The 19,142-nt window shown below is 49.2% G+C and overlaps 5 protein-coding genes across 5 annotated transcripts; 2 read left to right on the top strand and 3 right to left on the bottom strand.

Annotated features, from left to right (window-relative positions):
- Positions 1-664: 664 nt before the first annotated feature.
- Positions 665-1,183, bottom strand: N7489_005206 (uncharacterized protein; the record flags this gene model as incomplete). Its single annotated transcript, XM_056710958.1, has 2 exons — positions 665-961; positions 1,028-1,183. 2 exons carry the CDS (start codon positions 1,181-1,183, stop codon positions 665-667), a joined length of 453 nt encoding a protein of 150 aa, XP_056569379.1.
- Positions 1,184-1,751: 568 nt separating this feature from the next.
- On the bottom strand, positions 1,752-2,822 carry N7489_005205 (asparaginase; the record flags this gene model as incomplete). Its single annotated transcript, XM_056710957.1, has 1 exon — positions 1,752-2,822. One exon carries the CDS (start codon positions 2,820-2,822, stop codon positions 1,752-1,754), a length of 1,071 nt encoding a protein of 356 aa, XP_056569378.1.
- A 388-nt stretch (positions 2,823-3,210) lies between these two features.
- N7489_005204 (threonine/serine exporter family protein) lies at positions 3,211-5,745 on the bottom strand (the record flags this gene model as incomplete). Its single annotated transcript, XM_056710956.1, has 1 exon — positions 3,211-5,745. One exon carries the CDS (start codon positions 5,743-5,745, stop codon positions 3,211-3,213), a length of 2,535 nt encoding a protein of 844 aa, XP_056569377.1.
- A 3,042-nt stretch (positions 5,746-8,787) lies between these two features.
- Positions 8,788-9,556, top strand: N7489_005203 (putative DUF341 family oxidoreductase; the record flags this gene model as incomplete). The annotated part of the gene is made up of 3 exons (XM_056710955.1): positions 8,788-8,835; positions 8,889-8,907; positions 8,958-9,556. The coding sequence occupies 3 exons, from the start codon at positions 8,788-8,790 to the stop codon at positions 9,554-9,556; spliced, it is 666 nt and encodes a 221-aa protein (XP_056569376.1).
- A 452-nt stretch (positions 9,557-10,008) lies between these two features.
- On the top strand, positions 10,009-17,982 carry N7489_005202 (putative polyketide synthase; the record flags this gene model as incomplete). The annotated part of the gene is made up of 11 exons (XM_056710954.1): positions 10,009-10,257; positions 10,308-10,394; positions 10,446-10,503; positions 10,550-10,889; positions 10,941-11,466; positions 11,513-12,113; positions 12,167-12,362; positions 12,423-16,510; positions 16,590-16,792; positions 16,851-17,024; positions 17,095-17,982. 11 exons carry the CDS (start codon positions 10,009-10,011, stop codon positions 17,980-17,982), a joined length of 7,410 nt encoding a protein of 2,469 aa, XP_056569375.1.
- Between the last annotated feature and the right edge of the window lie 1,160 nt (positions 17,983-19,142).

Genomic DNA, 19,142 nt, shown 5'->3' with positions numbered 1-19,142 from the left:
ATCATGACATTTTAAACCATAAGAATAAAGGGACATTCGGAAAATTATCTGTAGGACACTTCCTTGGCCCCAATAGCTCCTCCATTTTCATGCCATTTGAATATGCATTAATTGACAGGATGTCTTTCGGTACGCAAGTTGTCCTTCTAGACATTCCTGTATGAAATGCATATGGCCCTTATGTATTTACGTACTGTTACCTGGGCACGAAATGAATAGACCAAGAGGTTCACAGACTAAGACCATGCATTGACTGTATGGCATGTAGTTGGTTCTCCAGCAAGAGTATTTCCTAGGAGGGGTGCCTTTCACGGAAAACTAGATGCCGCCCTCAAAGCGTCACAGCCGATGCATCAATGACAACCTTTCGAAGCTACAACGATAGTAGCCTTTCCACAACAACTTAGTATATGTAGGAGTCATGTAAGCTGCTTAAGTTGTCAATATGCTACTAGCATGAGTGTGGGTCGATCACTAATCGGACAGAGAATCCATCCATGGATGGTATGAATTAGTATCGACAAGAAAGACACGACTCTCTGGTCGTTTCTAACATGATTGGTCCTTCACGATACTGTATACTAATCTCACATTGGGGGTCTCGCCAGCGAGAACCACCCAATCCCAATCCCGATTCCAATCCCCCCTCCCCCTCTTTCCCCATTCACCAGCATCTCCGCCACCACTCTCCCACGCGCTCCCAGAACGTGGGCGGAGTGGGGTCCTCCCCCACCTTGGCTACCTCGCGCAGTGGAGACTGCACGCGGCGGAAGACGTATGGACGGCCGCGGCGGCCGCGACGGCGAGGCTTTCCCGAGGCACTGCCAAGCTTGTGCTTGGCGATTTGGCGTTCGCAGATGGCGAGCTGCTCGCTCAGCTCTCGTTGCATCTGCTGCAAACCGCGGTAGGTTACCAGCAGCTTGTGGAGGTCATTTAGCGCTGGTTTGCGCTTCTTCCTCGCCTAGTAGCAAGTATATGTCAGTTTCTGTACAGAATTATGAACTGATGCAAGGGAAAGTGAACTCACCCGCGAGGAATTGTGCTCGGTTGAGCGCTTTCTCTTCCTCATGCTCGATGGCTGTCCTAAGTCAGATTGTGTGCGTAGATCAGTTAAAGCTGGGTGGAGACTTACCAGTGAGGGTTGTTCGTACTCACTCCCGCTGGTATCCATGTTGCTTTGCATAGTGGATGCAAAGAGAGATGTGAATGGGAACGTGATAGGAAATAAAGCCAGAGGTGACATGACAATCTTATATAGATTTACAGTCTAATATAGGCAACGCACTTGGATATTTGAATAGCTATTGCGCCCATTATGCAGAAAAGTAACATACTAGGAGACCACTAATGAACAAGGTCCGCTTCCCTCATTCACTACAAGGACAATAGGAATTCAATGAACGACAATAAGAGGCCAGGTGATTAAGGCCAGCCGATTTGAATAACAGTTCCATTGTAAAAGAAGATTGTTTGCTTCACGTGCAACAATATAGTCAAATTAGACTAAGCAATACCAAGAGCTACATAATAAGAAAGCAAGGCACAAGTGATGTGAAAGCAAGAGATTCACCGAATAAACAATGAATTGACTAAAGATAGTCTAGTATGGTCGAGGGTGGCCAATGCCAGGCTACAGTCCTTGTTCTTTGAATAGAAAGCTCAAATATCATTTCTCGCTCAGGATTTCACTCTATAACTATGTCTTTGGATATGTAGCTTTGAATAAGATATCTATTGGTCTATTGATTACATCATGCTGCTCGCACTTTAAAGCAAGGCCGGAACTTGCCAGTCTGAACATTGACAGTATTGAAAATATTTTGGTGGTGAAACGCAGAGAGCACTTGACGCATCCCAGGCTCTCCAATCTTAAGCTGTTCCAAAATCTCCGCCACAGCCAAGTAAAGGACACCAATATTACCATCTTCAATCTTCACTGAAATCCCAACAGCACCCTTTGCTCCTAGAGATCTCGTTTGCTCACACTCCCGAATACCAATCCCATAGCAGCCATCCGCCCCAAGTTTACCAATCAGCAAGCCTTGGAATGCAGTCATGAGGATTGTACAAAACCGATTCTCCCCCGCGACGAACTCAGGATTTTTCCACATAGCATGGAAGACACGACTCAACGCCTTCGTTCTCGAAGAAACACCAGAACCCGACAACGCCACAGCATCAGCGGCAGCAGCGAATGTCGCATTCATCCGAGCCAAATAATGCAATTCGAAAGCCGGAGCAGGCAGATTACACCCATCAAGGCCCCAAACAGACCCATCCACCCCAAGACCGCAGACATCATCAACGACACGTTTCACATGCATCTGGACAGGATGCGTAGACAAGTGATAATCCGCCACATCACCACCTAATACCTTCGCCCCCGCGATCATGCCGACATGCTTGCCAGAACAATTACTACAAACTGGAGTTGGGGTGAAATCGCTCTTGACCCAGGCGCGCTGTACCGTCTCTGATAGAGGAGGATGTCCACCGCAGCGGAGATCAGCTTCCGAAGCAGATACTTTCGACAACATACTCCGGGCGCGGGTGATATGTCGTTCTTCGCTGCTATTCGACGCACACATGAAAGCCAGATCGGCCTCGTCGAAGTCGAATTTGTCCACTGCGCCCGTTTCAACAATTGCTAGCGCCTGCGCTGGTTTGGCTGCTGAGCGGGCGAGTGTCATTCGATAGGGGTCGCCGACTGCATAGAGGAGATTGCCCGCGGCGTCGGTGATGGCGGCATGGACGCTGTGTCGATTTTCCACGACACCACCGCGGTCTGAGACGATGAAGTCGGTTGGGATGATTCTTCGCATTCTGGCTCGTCTCTTTGTAATATGGTGATGTTGGTCTTTTGCGGATTCTCGAGGTATTTGGCGACCACCCGAGGTGACACTGTGGTCGGACAGCTCCGATACGAGACGAAAAGACCCACTATTTTTGACTATCAGAAAAGGGCTATATCAGACAGGAATGGTTGTTGGTATCTTGTCTAAGCAGATCTGTAGATCCTGTAGATGGTGTATTGTTGTAGACCATGTCTAAAAATGATATCCGCTCAATAACGCCCCCGTATAAGTCTATATTAAATGCAGTGTAAATCCCAAACGCTGAATTGACGCCGATAACCCGAAATGTAGAAACAAAAAGGCTGACACATGACACATATACAACAGAAATATGTTCATAAATGCAAATAAATGACTAGAAGCTGAACAAACCAGTGCGCTTCTTGCCGAAGGGGTAGACAACCAAAGCCGCGATAAACAGCCCGACTGTGATACCTATCGCGACTTGGATCATGCCGAAACCAAGACTGGCAACTGAAGTTTCAGAAAGAGCACCAGAAGCCACAGTAGTCCCATTATTGCCGAGGTTCTGGCGAACCTCGTTGGCGTATTGAATGCCAGCAATCAAAGACCCACTAGAAGCTAGGCCAGAGGGGACCAGCACAAATATACCGGGAAGAATGGCGGTAGCGGCATGGCCATGCCAGACCCGACTGTACAGATTTCCTAGTACACCAATAGTGAATGCACCGACGGTATTGGCGACTTCTGATTGGGGACCGAGCTTGGTGGTGCTGAAATAGTTGGCGACGTAGCCGGACACAGCGATGAAGACCATGACGGGCATCTGCTTCCATTTTCCGTGGTTCACAATGGCCAGGAAAACAGCGTAGATAGCCACGAAGGGGAATGTGCGTGCATAAACCGATCCGTATACATCCAGGCCCGAACACGTAGATGCCGATGTTGCATTAGCATCCATCAGCCCGTATATCGTAGTCCCCACTGTGATACCATAGCCCAAAAACAGCGAGTAGATAATGGCATACACCATCCGGATGGAACCAGCGATTATTTGGTGAGACTGCAGTTCCAGACTGCTACAAAGAACCATGAACCCGGGGAGAATCAGAGCGATAGATGACTGTGCCATAGCGGAAAAACAGAAAAGTGGTTCAGATGTACCATTGCGGGTGACCATGATGCTGCCAAATGCGCGGGCGAGGAAAGAAGTCACGATGGCAGCAGTAACCTCAAAGACGTTGGAGTAGAGGGTGGACCGTGGCGCGAGAACGTGCTGCATCAGCCCAACGATGCAACCTAGACAGAAGATGATGGGCATATCGATCGGGCGGGCCTTGAAAGCGAACGGACCGACAGTCGCACTAGCAAGACCGTACACCAGGACCAAGATCCATTTGTTGAATCGGGGCTTGCGCTGCATAATATCGTCCAGTTCCTGAGTTGCCTCTTCGACACCTATAAGATCGTGGACAACATTCTTGTAAACGTTGTGTGTATCAGCAAGGCGACCAAGGTCGACTCCTTGCACTATTCGCACTAGCTTAACTTCTCCAGTACGCGTAATCGGATCGTCGAACGAAATTATCATGCAACCTGGCAGATATAAAAATTGACCTGAGACCTCCAGGACCCGGGCAGTCATTTGCATATACTCCTCCAGACGATGGGTCGGGGCACCGTATCGCATAAGCGCACGGCACAGTTGCATGATGTACCGCTGACGTGCGATGATCTCCGCGATATGGACAGTGACACGGATTTCATCTTCCAGACGGGTCTTGCGCTTGTTCCTCTTCCATTTCTTGTGCACACCCGGAGCGGCCTCTGCGGCAGCAGGCAGACTGGCCGTGCTGAGGTTCATGGAGGCATTGACCAGCGACGAGGTGGACAGATGGGCTGACTTCTTGTACCATTTGAGCTTCTCCTTGCGCGGGGTAGCAGCACCAGATGTTGGCAAAGACAGAGAGGCAGGGGGCGGGGGCGAGAAAGAACCTTTCTTCGGGGTGGAGATACCGGAGGAGACCTGCGTGTCACTGTCAGAGTCATCCGTAATGACACTTTCCGGGCGCGAAGAGCTTCCAGTCTGGGTAGCCTGGAGCTTCAGCAACTGCGACAAAATGCCGCTGCCACCGCCCAATCCACTGGACCGTCTCCGCTGCGTAAAGGCGCTGATCAAACCCTCGGGAGTTGTCTGTCCCGACCGCTGATATGCGCCCCGAGGTTTCCGCTTGCGCAGCTGATCCTGAACCATGGTCATGCTGCGGACCAAGCGATGAGCCTCGGCGCTGGGGGGCGGCTCAATAACATCCTCGCCAGTCTCCAATGCGTGCGCTCGGTCGGCGTCATGGCGAGCGCGGCGGGCCTGTAGCTCCTCGAGTGGGATACCGCTGTCGAAGTCGTCTGGAAGGTATGATGCGTTGAGGGGCTCGCCTTCATCCGTGGGGCGACCGAGGCGTTCCGTTAAGCGGCTAGTTTTCTGCCGCAAAAGCTGACCGGTGGCTCTGAAGCGGTCACGGGCCGAGGTAGTCCGGTCCATTTTACCAAAATCATGTTTCTCGGTCTCGCCCAACTCGTCGGGGGTGTGCACGTTGGCCAGGCCAGAACCACGACGGGAATGCGTGGGGGCTGGCGGGGTGATGGTTCCGGATAACGGGATTTCGCCGAGGTCTGGGGGCGACAATAACGGGCGCGACGCGGGATGTGAGGCATCTTCGTTTCGGCGCAGACTCAGCGAACGAAAGCGAACCCTGTGATGGGATCGACTGCGAGGCCGTGTGGGTGGCTCGAGTCCGGCATCATATTGGTTGACATCAACGGTAGCCTCACGCTCAAGGCTTGGACGATCACCGGGGTTGTCAATGATTGGAAGAGGATATTCTGCGTATTCTTCATTTGGGCTGGGATGCGGGTTGATGAAGCCCGACATGAAGGGAATGTGAGTGAGCTCGGTGGCTCGGTGGCTCGGGAGATTAGCCGAGAACGAACGGCAAGCCGTCTATGCAGGTACAAGGCACAACGAATGATAGGAGTCAAATGATGAAAAATAATATATGAAAAAATGAACAGGTTGAAAGGGACAGGAGAATAAAAAGAGAAAAAAAAATGTCAAGAGTCTCTCTCCCTCTTTTTTTTTTTTTTTTGGGAAGGCTCGAACAGGATTAAATGGCAAAACCAAGGAATTGGCCAAGATCAGGGAGAGCTAAAATAGTGAAAAAGGAGTCTAGATCTTCAGATAATGAAATCATAAATCAATACCTAGATATCATAAATGCTTGGATTTTATATGCACATCCTCTACGGAGTACGTTAATAGGCCAACCCTAAGTTTACCTCTTAACCCTGCAAGTGTACATCCATGGATCCATGCACACTGACATATCTCCCTCTATCATTCGGGGAATTGAAAATCATTCTAGATCTTCTAGAGTACGTACTACTTGCATATCAGCGAGGTGGTGTGGGTCATATTGTGGCGATCTTTTATCCAGTTGGCATCCATTCGGGCTAAAATGGTCTTTGTATGGTTCGTGCTTGTTCCCATGTTTCCATGTACCCTGTAAATACTCCATTTTTATATGAGCTATATACTCCATAGTGCAATTGTTTGTTTTTCAATTGAACTTTCTTGTTTTTCCTTATCTTTGGCACATACTCCGTACAAATAACCCCTTAGGCTGCGTTTGGACTGCCGTCGATCCTGACCCACGTATTGGGCAGTTATTTTGCAGCCACCTCCTGAGATACTCCGTAGAGTGGAGTGGAAAGTGTCAGTGTCAAGAGTCCCTTGCAAATCCGATTCCACTGTGATATCAAAGAAAGAACAGACCTCACGACTTTCGACTTATAGATAGAAGCAAGACCCACTTAAACCCACTTAAGGGCCCTCAGGATTCACGCAGAACATTACGAATTGAAAGCTCGCCACCCGGTGGAGTTCAAAAGGACATGGCGTAAATCTGCGTTGCACATGATTGAATGATTCTGTGATTCTGATTTGGTCGAGACCTTTCCATATGCTTTAACCCCTCCATCCCTTCTTATCATTTGTTGTGTGTTGTGTTATCTTGTACGACGCTCTGTTGAGGTTGCTTCCCTCTCCTTACCTATTACCTAGGTAGAAACAGTCCATTCAAATCTTGGAAACGCCCACGTTGAGTTATGCCGCGCATGGAAGCCACGCAACGGATGAGAGCCACAAAGGGACGACTAGAATGTGGTCCAGTCTCTGTCCGCCAATGGACCATGCACGATAGGGGTTGCCACCCAAAAAAGGGGTGAAGACAACCTGAGCTAGAGAAAAACCTTATGGCATAGCAAAAATTTATACAGGCAAAAGTGATTTCACGAACTAGTCAAGAATGGTGTGATATATAAGTCCTACCTTGTTGAAGTCGTGAAGATGATTTGGAGGAAGAACAAATAACCCCAGCCAAACCTCGGTGGCAAGCCCCACCATGCAAACCAACCAAACATTTTGGACGACTAAGCATATCAAACTGCCCAGGTGGCACGTGATGGTCCATCAATTTAGTCTGTGACAGTATGTGCAGTGGGTCCCTTTTGAACATACTGCCACAAGAGTACATACAACAAAGCGGCCGTAATCCTCTTACTGGGCTTCTCAGGTGGTCTTTTCAGTGGTCTTTTCAGTGGTCTTTTCAGTGGTCTTTTCAGTGGTCTTTTCAGTGGTCTTTTCAGTGGTCTTTTCAGTGGTCTTTTCAGTGGTCTTTTCAGTGGTCTTTTTAGTAGTCTTAGGTACATACCTTTTGACTGCTGACCGTCAGTGCTAAACCACTGCCTGCACGCTAACTATATTAGGAGTTTTAGACTGGCAGAACTAGCAGAACTGGGGGAATTTGGAGGGGGTATATACCTGGGTACAAAGGTTCCAAGGTTTGGCCCAATATTTCGGAGGTCTGTACTTATGTAGGAAACATAGGTACATTTACGTATGCCTGATCAACTTTTCGTCCTCCAAATTCCATCATCCTCAACCAACTTACCCAGCGCATAAAGGTATGCTATCCCATATCAACGCAACTCACCAACCTACCCAAGTCTACTGCCCCTTCACCCGATCCGGAGTACTGCCCACATGTCTATCTACCTTTACCTCCTGTATTTTGGACTCAAGCCTCGGGCTTTTGAATGTCGTTACAACAGGCACGCAAAACTGGGAGCAGAATGGGCGAGAGACGGAGAATGGTAGTCGGGAAGACGGCAGCGTCATGAGGAACCGAAAGAAAAAAAAAAGTTATCGTTGGGACAAGGAAAAGAATTCGGAGCGCTTAAGGACCGGAGCAGACGACTGTTATCTTGGACAAAGCCCCATCGTGCCTTCCTCATTTGGAGCTTCCTGGTCGTTGGCCATAAAGCATAGGACACCAGTACGAAGAGTGGGGGATCTAAGCAATATGTTAAGTGTGCTGTTTGAAAAATTGTGAAGACTCTCGGAGATGATAGAGGTTCCAACCTTGGAAGGTTGCATACAGTTAATTATTACACTATAGTAGCCCAAAAAGCCATGTGGATGGCGAATTGGTAGAATCAAACGCCAATAGGACCTGACTTTCGACACACGTTTACCAACCTGGTAGTATCAATGGTGATATATAACGTGCTTTTGTTTTAGAATTAGAAATTGGATTGGGTACAACGCCGAGTGGGATACGTGGAGTGTGCTCACATATTCAGATCGACGTCTGTGAAACTGACAGCTACGCCGAGTTCAGGGCAAAGTGGATCTGTCTCCTCGCGGCGAGTTTCAAGGCCCCTAGCCGTTCGTGCATGTCGATGAAATGAAGCCGAACGAGGTGATTGCCTTTTCCGCGGCGGGTTGTTGTTCGCCACGAAGGAAAATATAAAATGTCGCAGGCAGACATGGCTATCACCATGGCAAGTCGCAGTGATTTTGGATGACAACGGCACTTTTGCTCAACTTCATTTGCCTATCTCGCTACCCAACACAATGCCCCTACGATTGTTGTGTCTCCATGGCTGGGGGACGAATCAGAAGGTAAGCTACCGACATTGCTGACCGGGGGGTGACTGGATCTAATTCGCCAGTAGATTCTACAGTCGCAACTGAGTATGCAATCTCCTGCTTTAGTCGAGAGACACCAAACTCTAATCAAACAGGTGGGCTCATGCATGAGCTCCAACGCGATAATACCGCGACCTTCTCTTTCCTCGAAGGTGACGTCGATTCAGCCCCGGGCCCCGGAATCGCCGGTTATTATGACGGTCCGTACTACAGCTACTACCGTTTCCCACGCACCTTTTCCCACGAGGACATGGACGAATCCGACATCCTGGAGGCATACGAGCAACTGAGTGAAACAGTTGCCTTGGAAGGTCCGTTCGACGGGGTTCTAGGCTTTTCCCATGGCGGCACATTGGCTGCTGGATTCATGATCCACCATGCCAAAATGAATCCGAATGAGCCTGCGCTATTTCGATGCGCAATCTTCATCAATTCCCTGCCACCCTTCCGCATGGAACTTGGGCAGCGTCCTGTCGTAGAGGAAGGATTAGAGGGGTTCATCTCCATCCCCTGCGTCCACATTGCTGGGGCCAAGGACCCACTCTTCGAATACTCGATGGCTCTGTATCGGCTCTGCTCTGCGAGATATTCGACATTTGCCGTACATGGAAAGGGCCACGATGTCCCCAGTGATCGGAAGAATGTCGCCATAATCGCCACTGCAATTCGAAAACTGTCCAGTCAAATCTTGTGACACCAGATACCAAAGAAAGGGTTTCCATTTCGGTTGTGCGACACCGAGGCAAAGGTTGGGTGCGAAAAAAAAAACGTTGGCTGAAAGGGGAGAGTAGTATGTTTGCGGCTGTGGAACATAATTTCCAGGAGGTTGTTGTAATAGTATATTGCAGATTCTTCGCGAAGCCAAAGAAAAAGTGTTTCAGATCGAGATATTCATGGGCTTTGAGTTTTGTTTCGCCGTTGAGGGTTGCACCCGGATACTTACCTCGCTGCGACTTGATGTGACACCTTCCCACATGTCCCGACGTAGATTGTCATGGAAAATGGATGGCGTCAAAAGGCCCAGTAGACCGATGACTATGATGCGGGAAAGTTCATTGCCCTGGCGTGAGAAAACCCAGTACCCTCGCTTTTCCCTGGCATGCGATATATGGTTATTCGGCGACCTCCAGCGAACCAAACACAATAATGTCGCCACAATCTAGCGTCAGACCCCCAAAAGCGACCATTTCAGAAGATGATCTGGCAAACTCGGCCGCTGGATCTTGTATACCGATAGCAATTGTGGGGATCGGCTTCCGGGGTCCAGGAGATGCCAAAAATGTCGAGAGGCTGTGGGAAATGATTCTCACGGGTAAAGAGGCATGGAGCCCAATTCCAGCTACAAGGTGGAACAGTGCAGCATTTCATCACCCAGATCATGCTCGCCATGGGACGGTAAGTGATACATGAAATGGGAGTGGGAATAATCAATAATGTGGGAGTAGATCAATGTGGAGGGTGGCCACTTTCTGGAAGAGGATGTATCCGTGTTTGACGCGCCTTTCTTCAACATGACAAGCGACGAGGCAGCGGTGAGCACAAATTGGAGTGTTTTCGAGCTCATCTAACTGTAAGCCGATAAGGCCATGGATCCCCAGCAGAGGTTGCTCTTGGAGGTAGCATATGAAGGCCTTGAAAATGGTAAGTTACTTCTCCGAATCACGTTTTCAAGGCTGATGGTAGATAGCTGGCATTCCTCTGGCCAACATCATGGGCACAAAGACGTCCTGCTTCGTGGGGTCTTTCTCTGCAGACTATACGGATCTCCTACTTCGGGATCCCGAGTGTGTGCCCATGTATCAGTGCACAAACGCCGGACAATCTCGTGCAATGACGGCAAACAGGCTGTCTTATTTCTTTGACTTGAAAGGGCCCAGCGTTACGGTAGACACAGCCTGTTCGGGAAGTCTTGTAGCACTGCATTTGGCATGTCAAAGTCTCCAGACAGGGGACGCATCGACAGCGATTGCAGCGGGAGTCAATTTGGTATTGAGTCACGAGTTTATGTCGACGATGAGCATGATGAAGTATGTGAAAAATTACCCACGACCGGAAAGACTAGACTGATTTAGCCCTAGGTTTCTCTCTTCAGATGGGAGATGCCATACCTTTGATGAGAAGGCTAATGGGTACGCTCGAGGCGAGGCAGCTGGCTGTCTCATCCTTAAACCCTTAGCCAAGGCGTTACACGACCACGACAAGATTCGGGCCGTGATACGAGGCACGGGTTCCAACCAAGACGGGCGCACTGCAGGGATAACACTACCCAACGGAGCAGCCCAAGAAAGTTTGATCCGAAGCGTGTATGCACGGGCTGATCTGGATCCCTCGGAAACCGATTTTGTCGAAGCTCATGGGACAGGCACACTGGCCGGAGACCCAGTTGAGACAGGGGCGATCGCTCGTGTCTTTGGAATTGGTCGTCCACCTGACAACCCTGTGCGGATTGGCTCCGTCAAAACCAACGTCGGCCACTTGGAAGGTGCAAGTGGAGTGGCAGGTGTGATCAAGGCAGTGCTGATGTTGGAAAACCGCATGTTTTTGCCAAACAGGAATTTTGAGAAAATCAACCCACGCATTCCACTCGATGACTGGAAACTCAAGGTTCGGATATTCGGGCAAGTTGAAAGTTGGAGACTAACATCGGTAGGTTCAATTGCGCCCTGAGCCATGGGAGACCACAGGGCCTCGTCGCGTTTCTGTGAATAGTTTTGGATACGGTGGAAGCAATGCCCATGTCATTGTCGAAGATGCCCAAGGCTGTCTATCTAATTGGGGACTCGACGAACACCGCACAGTCATATCAACTACGACCAACAACCATGCTGAGACCCTCCTTAGCTCGCCGCTTGCTTTATCTCGCATATTCATGGTCTCCGGGTTTGATGAAAGAACTTGTGCACAGCAGCAGCAGGCTCTGAGCAATTACATTAGCGATAGGGGACACGAAGTTGACCAAGAGAAGTTTCTCGACGACCTTGCATTCACAATCAATGAGCGGCGCTCTGTTTTTCCATGGAAGGCAGCCGTTGTTGGAGACACGATCGCGGGTTTGGCAACCTCGCTCTCCCAGAATGTCAAGGCTAGGAGCGCTGTTCGGAATCCAAGGCTTGGTTTTGTCTTTACTGGGCAAGGCGCGCAGTGGGCTGGTATGGGAAAGGAACTGCTCCAGGCCTATCCTATCTTCAAAATGTCAATTTTGGCAATCGACAAATTTCTGAGTGACATCGGAGCTCCTTTCACAGTGGAAGGTACATAGACAACCACTTTTCAGACGTCCCACACACTGACATGTTGAAAACAGGGGAGATAGCAAAGAATCCCCGGGACTCCGACTTGAACCATCCAAGTCTCAGCCAGACAGTGTGCACGGCCTTGCAGATCGCGCTGTTCGACTTGCTACAATCGTGGAATATACACCCAGACTCCGTGACTGGACATTCCAGTGGGGAGATTGCCGCGGCATACGCAGCTGGTGCACTCAGCATGTATGATGCAATGTCAGTCGCATATTACCGAGGGGTTGTAGCAAGCCAGCTTTTGCATGACCAACCAAATAGAGGTGCCATGATGGCAGTTGGCATGTCTGCCGAAGAGGTACAGCCCTACTTGGACGAATTCCAACCTAGACAGCTAGTCGTCGCGTGTATCAACAGTCCATCCAGCGTAACGATATCAGGCGATATACCTGCGATTGACGCGCTCGCACAAACACTGAAAGATCAGCAGGTGTTCAGCCGACGCCTTGAAGTGGGTGTCGCCTATCACTCTCCTCATATAGAGCAGGTTGCCGAGCAGTACCACAGCCTGATAGGACATATCCAGCCTCGAGGACTGGATCAGATAACGGAAGACAAGAGAGGAAAATGGCCATTGTTCTTTTCCTCGGTTACTGGAAAGATGGCTCCTTTGCAAGAATTGCACGCCCGTTACTGGGTGTCTAACTTGGTCGGGCAAGTCAAATTTGCCCAGTCCCTGAGGACTTTGTGTTTTGAGACAAATAGTCAGCGTGGTGGGAATACAGGGGCTACCCGAATAAGAAGGGCTGGGGCAGCCCAAAAGCCTTCTGTGGATTGTCTCGTCGAGATTGGTCCCCATGCGGCACTTTCCGGGCCGATAAAGCAAATTCTCCAGGCTGATGCGAAGCTCAACGCCGCCGATATAACTTATATTAGCATCCTCACGCGAAAGACCAACGCAGTCACTACAGCTCTCGGCGCAGTTGCCACACTAGTATCACTCAACTACCCTATTGACTTCGGTACGATCAACAGGCCTGCGGGGACCAAGAAAGGTCGCACACCGCAGCTACTGACAAATATTCCAACCTATGTCTGGAATCACACCAGGTCCTATTGGATAGAGCCACGACTGAGCAAGATGTATCGGAACCGAATATCGTCGCGGATGGATTTACTCGGTGCGCCCGACAACATGGCATGTCCATTTGAGCCTCGCTGGAGAAATTATATTCGAACCTCAGAGCTTCCTTGGCTTCTCGATCACAAGATTCAGGGGAACGTCGTTTTCCCTGCCGCAGGGTATCTGGTAATGGCAATCGAAGCATCAATACAGTTGAACAAAGAAGAAAAGATTGCTAGATACATCCTGCGAGACGTGGCAATACAATCAGCCCTGGTTCTCAGTGAAACTTCTGCTGTCGAGGTTATGGTATCTCTTCAGAAGTCGACACAAGACCAGGAACGTTTGTACAACTTTCATATATACTCCATCTCGGAGGAGAATAGGTGGATTGAACATTGCACTGGCTTGGTCGGGACACAAAAGAGCATCGGCGTTTCAGGTGATGGAGCCGAGGACACTGATGGTTATGCAACGGTCCCTTTGGGGACTGAAGTACATGGAGTATCAGTGATTGACGTCCGAGACTTTTATGAGAAGCTTCAAAATTCCGGATTGGAATACGGGCCATGTTTTGCGAATATGACAAAAGCACGTGCGACCAAAGATGGGGCGTGCTTTGCAGAAGTCACTGTACCAGATACACTATCCGTGATGCCTGCATCATTTCAGCATGAGCTTTTGATTCATCCATGCACTTTGGATAGTATATTCCAGACTATTTTTGCAGCTTTACCCCGGGGTATGGGGATTGAGGAAGGACCTGCAATTCCTGTCTCCATCGAAGAGATGGTTGTATCATCGCGTCTGAGCTGTTCCGCAGGAGAGCCCATGAGTATCTGTACTAACGTGCGCCCGATGCCAAATAAGGATGTGATGGCATATATAGTCGCGGTCAATTGCAACGAGAAGCAGTTCGAAACCGAGCCAACTATCTCACTTCGTGGCCTACGGTGTGCGCGACTCGGGCGTCATGAACCCGCATCGCAGACAAAAGATAGCATAATTTACCAGATTGACTGGAAGCCCGATCCTAGCTTTTTGTCCAGCGATAATGCGTCACTTATATTCACCGAGAAGAGTACTGTTCAAGAGCCCGCCCGGCAGAAAGAGTACGAAGAGATTGCAGCCAGCTTCATCAGAGCAGCGCTGGAGGAAGTCAGCAAAACTGAAGCAATGAAGCTGGATACTTCTCACCGCAGATTCCGGTGTTACCTCCAAGATGTGCTCGAACGACATGATGATAACCGCTCAATATCACCAGCTCACTCGGAAAATATCCATTCCATCCCGATGGGAAGGTTGCTCCCGGTCATTGGCCAGAACCTTGTGGCTATTATCAGAAACCAAGTCGACTTTTCCACCGTCATCGAAGACGACCGCCTTTTGGACGAGTTCTGGGATATATTCTCAGCGGACACCTCGTATCGAGCAGCTGCAAAGTATGTCAATTTGATTGGCCACAGAAAGCCAGACATATCCATCCTTGAATTTGGCGTTGGCACAGGCCAGGTAGCGGAGATATTTCTCAAGCATCTTGTGACGCTTAATGAGACACCTTATTGCGGGGAATATACATTTGCCCACGAAAGCGCTTCTGTGCTTGAGCATACCTCGAAGCGGCTGGAGGCATGGTCAGAATGGGTTGAATGCAAGCCCCTGGATCTTGACAAGGATATCACCGAACAAGAATTTGAAAGAAATTCCTTCGACATCATAATCCTGCCTCACGGATTGTGCACTGCACGTTGTGAGGAAAATGCACTTAGCAAAATCCATGATCTTTTGAGACCATCTGGTTATTTGATTGCAATCAACCCCTTCCACCCAAAGAAGAATGTGCTGAAAAATCTGTTGTTCAGTGCCTTGCACTCTTTGTCCGCAGACGAATTCTGCTTGGGTCAGAGTGGTTGGACAGAGAGTCAGTGGGACGAGATCCTGCAAGATGCACATTTCACGGAGGTTGATGCCTATGCAGATCAAGACACCGAGAAGAGCCATCAGTTTATCGTGGCCAAAAAAGGGAAGATTCATCAGTCGTCCAGAAAGGTTTCCATCATTTGTGGGGACAAAGCCGAAGCTAGATACCTAGTCACTGAGCTTGAGAAGATCTCATGTGAGGTGAATGTGACAAATGTCAATAATCTGGAGTGCAAGGAGCAGATTTGTTTGGTCTTGGATACTTCCAAGTCCTCCCTGCTGGCCTCTGCCAATGAAGTTACATTCAGCAAGATAAAATCATTGTTTACACAGAGTGGAGGAGTTCTCTGGATCACAAGGGGAGGAACGATTGAGTCCGTCAACCCAACCGCAGCCTTGGCGGTTGGATTTGCAAGAACAGCGCGCGCCGAATCAGGGGTCAATCCGATCATCACCCTCGACCTGGATGCTCAAAATCCTCTCTCTGAATCCCAAGCTGCCGACATTATCACAAAATTTCTGGTTACCCGATTCCTCCGTGAAAGTTCAGATGAAGATACGGAGTATGCGGAGAGAAATGGGCAGATTCTGGTTCCACGAGTACTAGAGAATCCGAAGGCAAACAAGACGATGAACAGCATTAATGATACGGATGCTATATCCGAGCAGCCTTTCCATAACCTCCAGCAACCTCTCCGTCTTTCCAGGAAATTCGATAACCCCGGGTTCGTTGGTGATTTGCAGGTGACAGACCTCCCAGCCGGCTATGTTGGAATCAAGGTACTGTCCTTTGGCCTAAATAAATGGGATGTTCAGCCAGACTATTTTGATTGGGAAACAGACGACACCCTCGGTATGGAGTGCAGCGGCATAGTATACAAGGTGGGCGCTGGCATTCACGACATCACCGTAGGCGACCGGGTTGCCTGCTTTGGGACTGGGACTGCAAAAAGCTTTTATCACGATCGGGCATCAGCTTTCCAAAAGATCAATGGCGAGATGTCGTTACAGATGGCTTCGACTTTGCCTCTAGCATATACCGTTGCTTATTATGTTGTGAACCACCTGTCAATGGTCGAGTCGAATGATGCCGTTCTCGTCCATGATGCCGGAAGTCATTTCGGCCAAGCACTCTTGGAAGTGTACTTGCTGACGGATGCTCGGATCTTTGCGACGGTGTACAGCCCGGACGAAAAGGACTTGCTCAGCTCGAGGTTCGGGATAGCCCGAGAGCATATCTTCATAAGCGGAAAGGACGATGTAGCCAAGGGAGTGTCACGGTTGACCGAGGGCAAGAAAGCAAACGTAGTAGTCGCGTTCGAGACTGCAGAGGAAAGGATTCTGCAGAACAGCATTGCACCATTCGGTCGGTTAATCCAACTTCAAACAAGCAACCTCAAGGCCCGATTATTGTCATGCCCCCCCGAACATCTCCCTGTCTACAGTCAATATATTTGAGCTCAAGAGGGAGAGGAGGGACCTTGTCAATCAGATATGGCCGAAGGCCTTTCGGTTGTTCCTCGAAAAAAGACTCAAAGGGCCTGGCTTTACTGGTGTATATCATGTTTCAAAAATCCAAGAAGCAATAGCAGCAATACAAACCAAGCAGCACGTTGTGGTTCAGGTGGAAGATAGTGATGTTGTGACGGTACAGCTTACCCCATCACTCAAAGAACGCCGACCTGCCTCCAGCTAACGAGATTTAGGCCACACTTCCTAGAGCTACGCAGCCATTGTTCCAAGCAAACGCGTCCTACATGCTGGTTGGTGGGCTTGGTGGAATTGGGAGGGAAGTAGCCTTGTGGATGGCGGAAAATGGAGCAAAGAGCCTGATTTTCGTAAATCGAAGCGGGCTTTCAAAATATGAGTCTCAGATGACAGTGAGGAACCTGGTGGAGAAAGGTGCCCAGATAACCACACGAGCTTGTGACATATCCGACGAGACTGCAGTTCAACGAATGCTTCAGGATCTGTCTTATTCCGTGCCTCCAATACGGGGGGCTGATCCAGGCAGCCATGGTCCTCAAGGATGTCCACATTGAAAACATGAGGTTGGACGAGTATCGGGATGTCATGGGCCCGAAGTATCATGGCACCTGGAATCTGCACCGCCACCTCCCCGCAGATCTTGATTTCTTCTTGATGTTATCGTCTATCAGCGGCGTTATTGGGAACGCAACACAGGCTGCCTATGCCTCCGGCTGCACTTTCATGGACGCATTCGCAGCTTATCGGAGAAGTCTGGGTCTTCCAGCAGTGTCTTTGGATCTTGGAACAATCACAGACGTTGGCTATCTGGCTGAAAACAGGGATTTAGCGACAAAGATGGAACGGCAAGGATTCCAGGGCACTGACACGCCAACACTCTTATCCCTGATACAAGTTGCAATCTCTCAGTCGACGGGCAGAGCAGCCCAACTGGTAACTGGTCTCGGCCAATGGAAAGAAATGGAATCACTTGGGAACTTCGACGCACCTTTGTTCGCTCATTTCCGGTACAAGTTTCAGGGTCATGGAAAATCCATTGCGCTCGGCGACTCGATGGAAGGATTGAAGGTTGACCTTGATGCTGCAAAAACGGTGGATCAAGCCACCATAATAATCTGCGATGCTCTCAGCAGGAAGATTGCCTCGCATCTCTCTATCCCGGTTGAAAATATCAATCCTTCCAATCCGGCCTCTGAGTATGGAGTTGACTCACATGTGGCTGTGGAGCTGCGCAACTGGGTATCAAGATCCATGAATTGCACTATCCCCATTTTGGAAATTCTAGCAAGGTCTATGTTCGAGTTGTCTCATAAAATTGCCAGCCAAAGACTCGAGGGCAACTCGGAATGAGTTCCTTATCCTACGCGGTGGATACCTTGGAAAATATACAATACGATAGTTACATATACAACAATGTACTTCTACCCAGCTTAACATCCGTGGATACATGCTTCTTGTCGATTTACACTGACCATGCTTTACTTATTTACTTCTTTAGGAAAGGATCGGACATCTGGCGCAACTTGGGTGCCAAGACTGCAATCGTACGCAAATGGTGGATCTAAACGGAGTAAAGTCGTAATTCCGGCCAAATCTCTTATATCCATGGATGTATATTACCATGTGAGAGTGAAACAAATGGCTTAAGTAAATTAGAAGGCCGAATTCGAGGTTTCTACCCATAAGGCCTATTGATGGCTGTGTTTCAAAGCCCGAGCCCAACTATACGGGGTAGGTAGGCTAGGTCACCAGATACTCTTAGGCAACATTCAATGATCTTACGTGAGGCTCCGCTGAGGGCTGGCATTTTAGGTTCGAGATTGATATCAGATGTTGTGATTTTATCCTGTATCGCGAGCAAATATGAGAAGATTAAGGGTCCAGATCGTCCGTTTCGTTTTGCTATTTCGAATCTCCGATCTGCTAGCAAATATATGATGAATCGAAAGTCGGTCAGAGATCAAAAAGTCTCAAGTACATGCATTAGGGCAGCAGATCTTATCATAGACCGGTTATATCAGTCCTCAGATTCATCATCCATATGTGCAATGCGCAGGGTTTTAAGGGGGAAGACAAGGATATGTTGTCTGCTATCAACTGTGTACACCGTACGGAGGATAGTGTCATCCATGGATACTCTTCCGACAAGCAACTGTTCTCGTCCAATGAACATCCTGCTCGGCCTTCGGTCTTCCACCACATTTAATTCCTTCCAAGGTCGCCCACCTGTCGGCACCGCTACGGGGACCGCGTGGTGCCAAGACTCCAATCGGAGCTGAGGTTAAGCGAATAAGCCGATTAGTCAGCGGCTCGGGTCCAAAATGCGCCTCCGATTTATTTTGGGCTTATCGATTTATGACTCTAATACGAGTTCTAGAGCGGAATGTTTATTTTATCAATCGGGGCTCCGCACAGAAATTTCAATGCTGCCAATAACAAAGCAATGTTTGCTTCGGCCTCGGATTTTCGGGGCCACTTTGGCGTGGGTCCCTGAGACTCTCATAAAGGAT

The sequence above is a fragment of the Penicillium chrysogenum genome (genome assembly GCF_028827035.1).
Source record: "Penicillium chrysogenum strain IBT 35668 chromosome Unknown utg000002l_segment0_segment0, whole genome shotgun sequence".
Classification (NCBI taxonomy): domain Eukaryota; kingdom Fungi; phylum Ascomycota; class Eurotiomycetes; order Eurotiales; family Aspergillaceae; genus Penicillium; species Penicillium chrysogenum.
The sequence above is the reverse complement of the archived record's forward strand: the minus strand, read 5'-3'. Positions and strand labels throughout refer to the sequence as shown.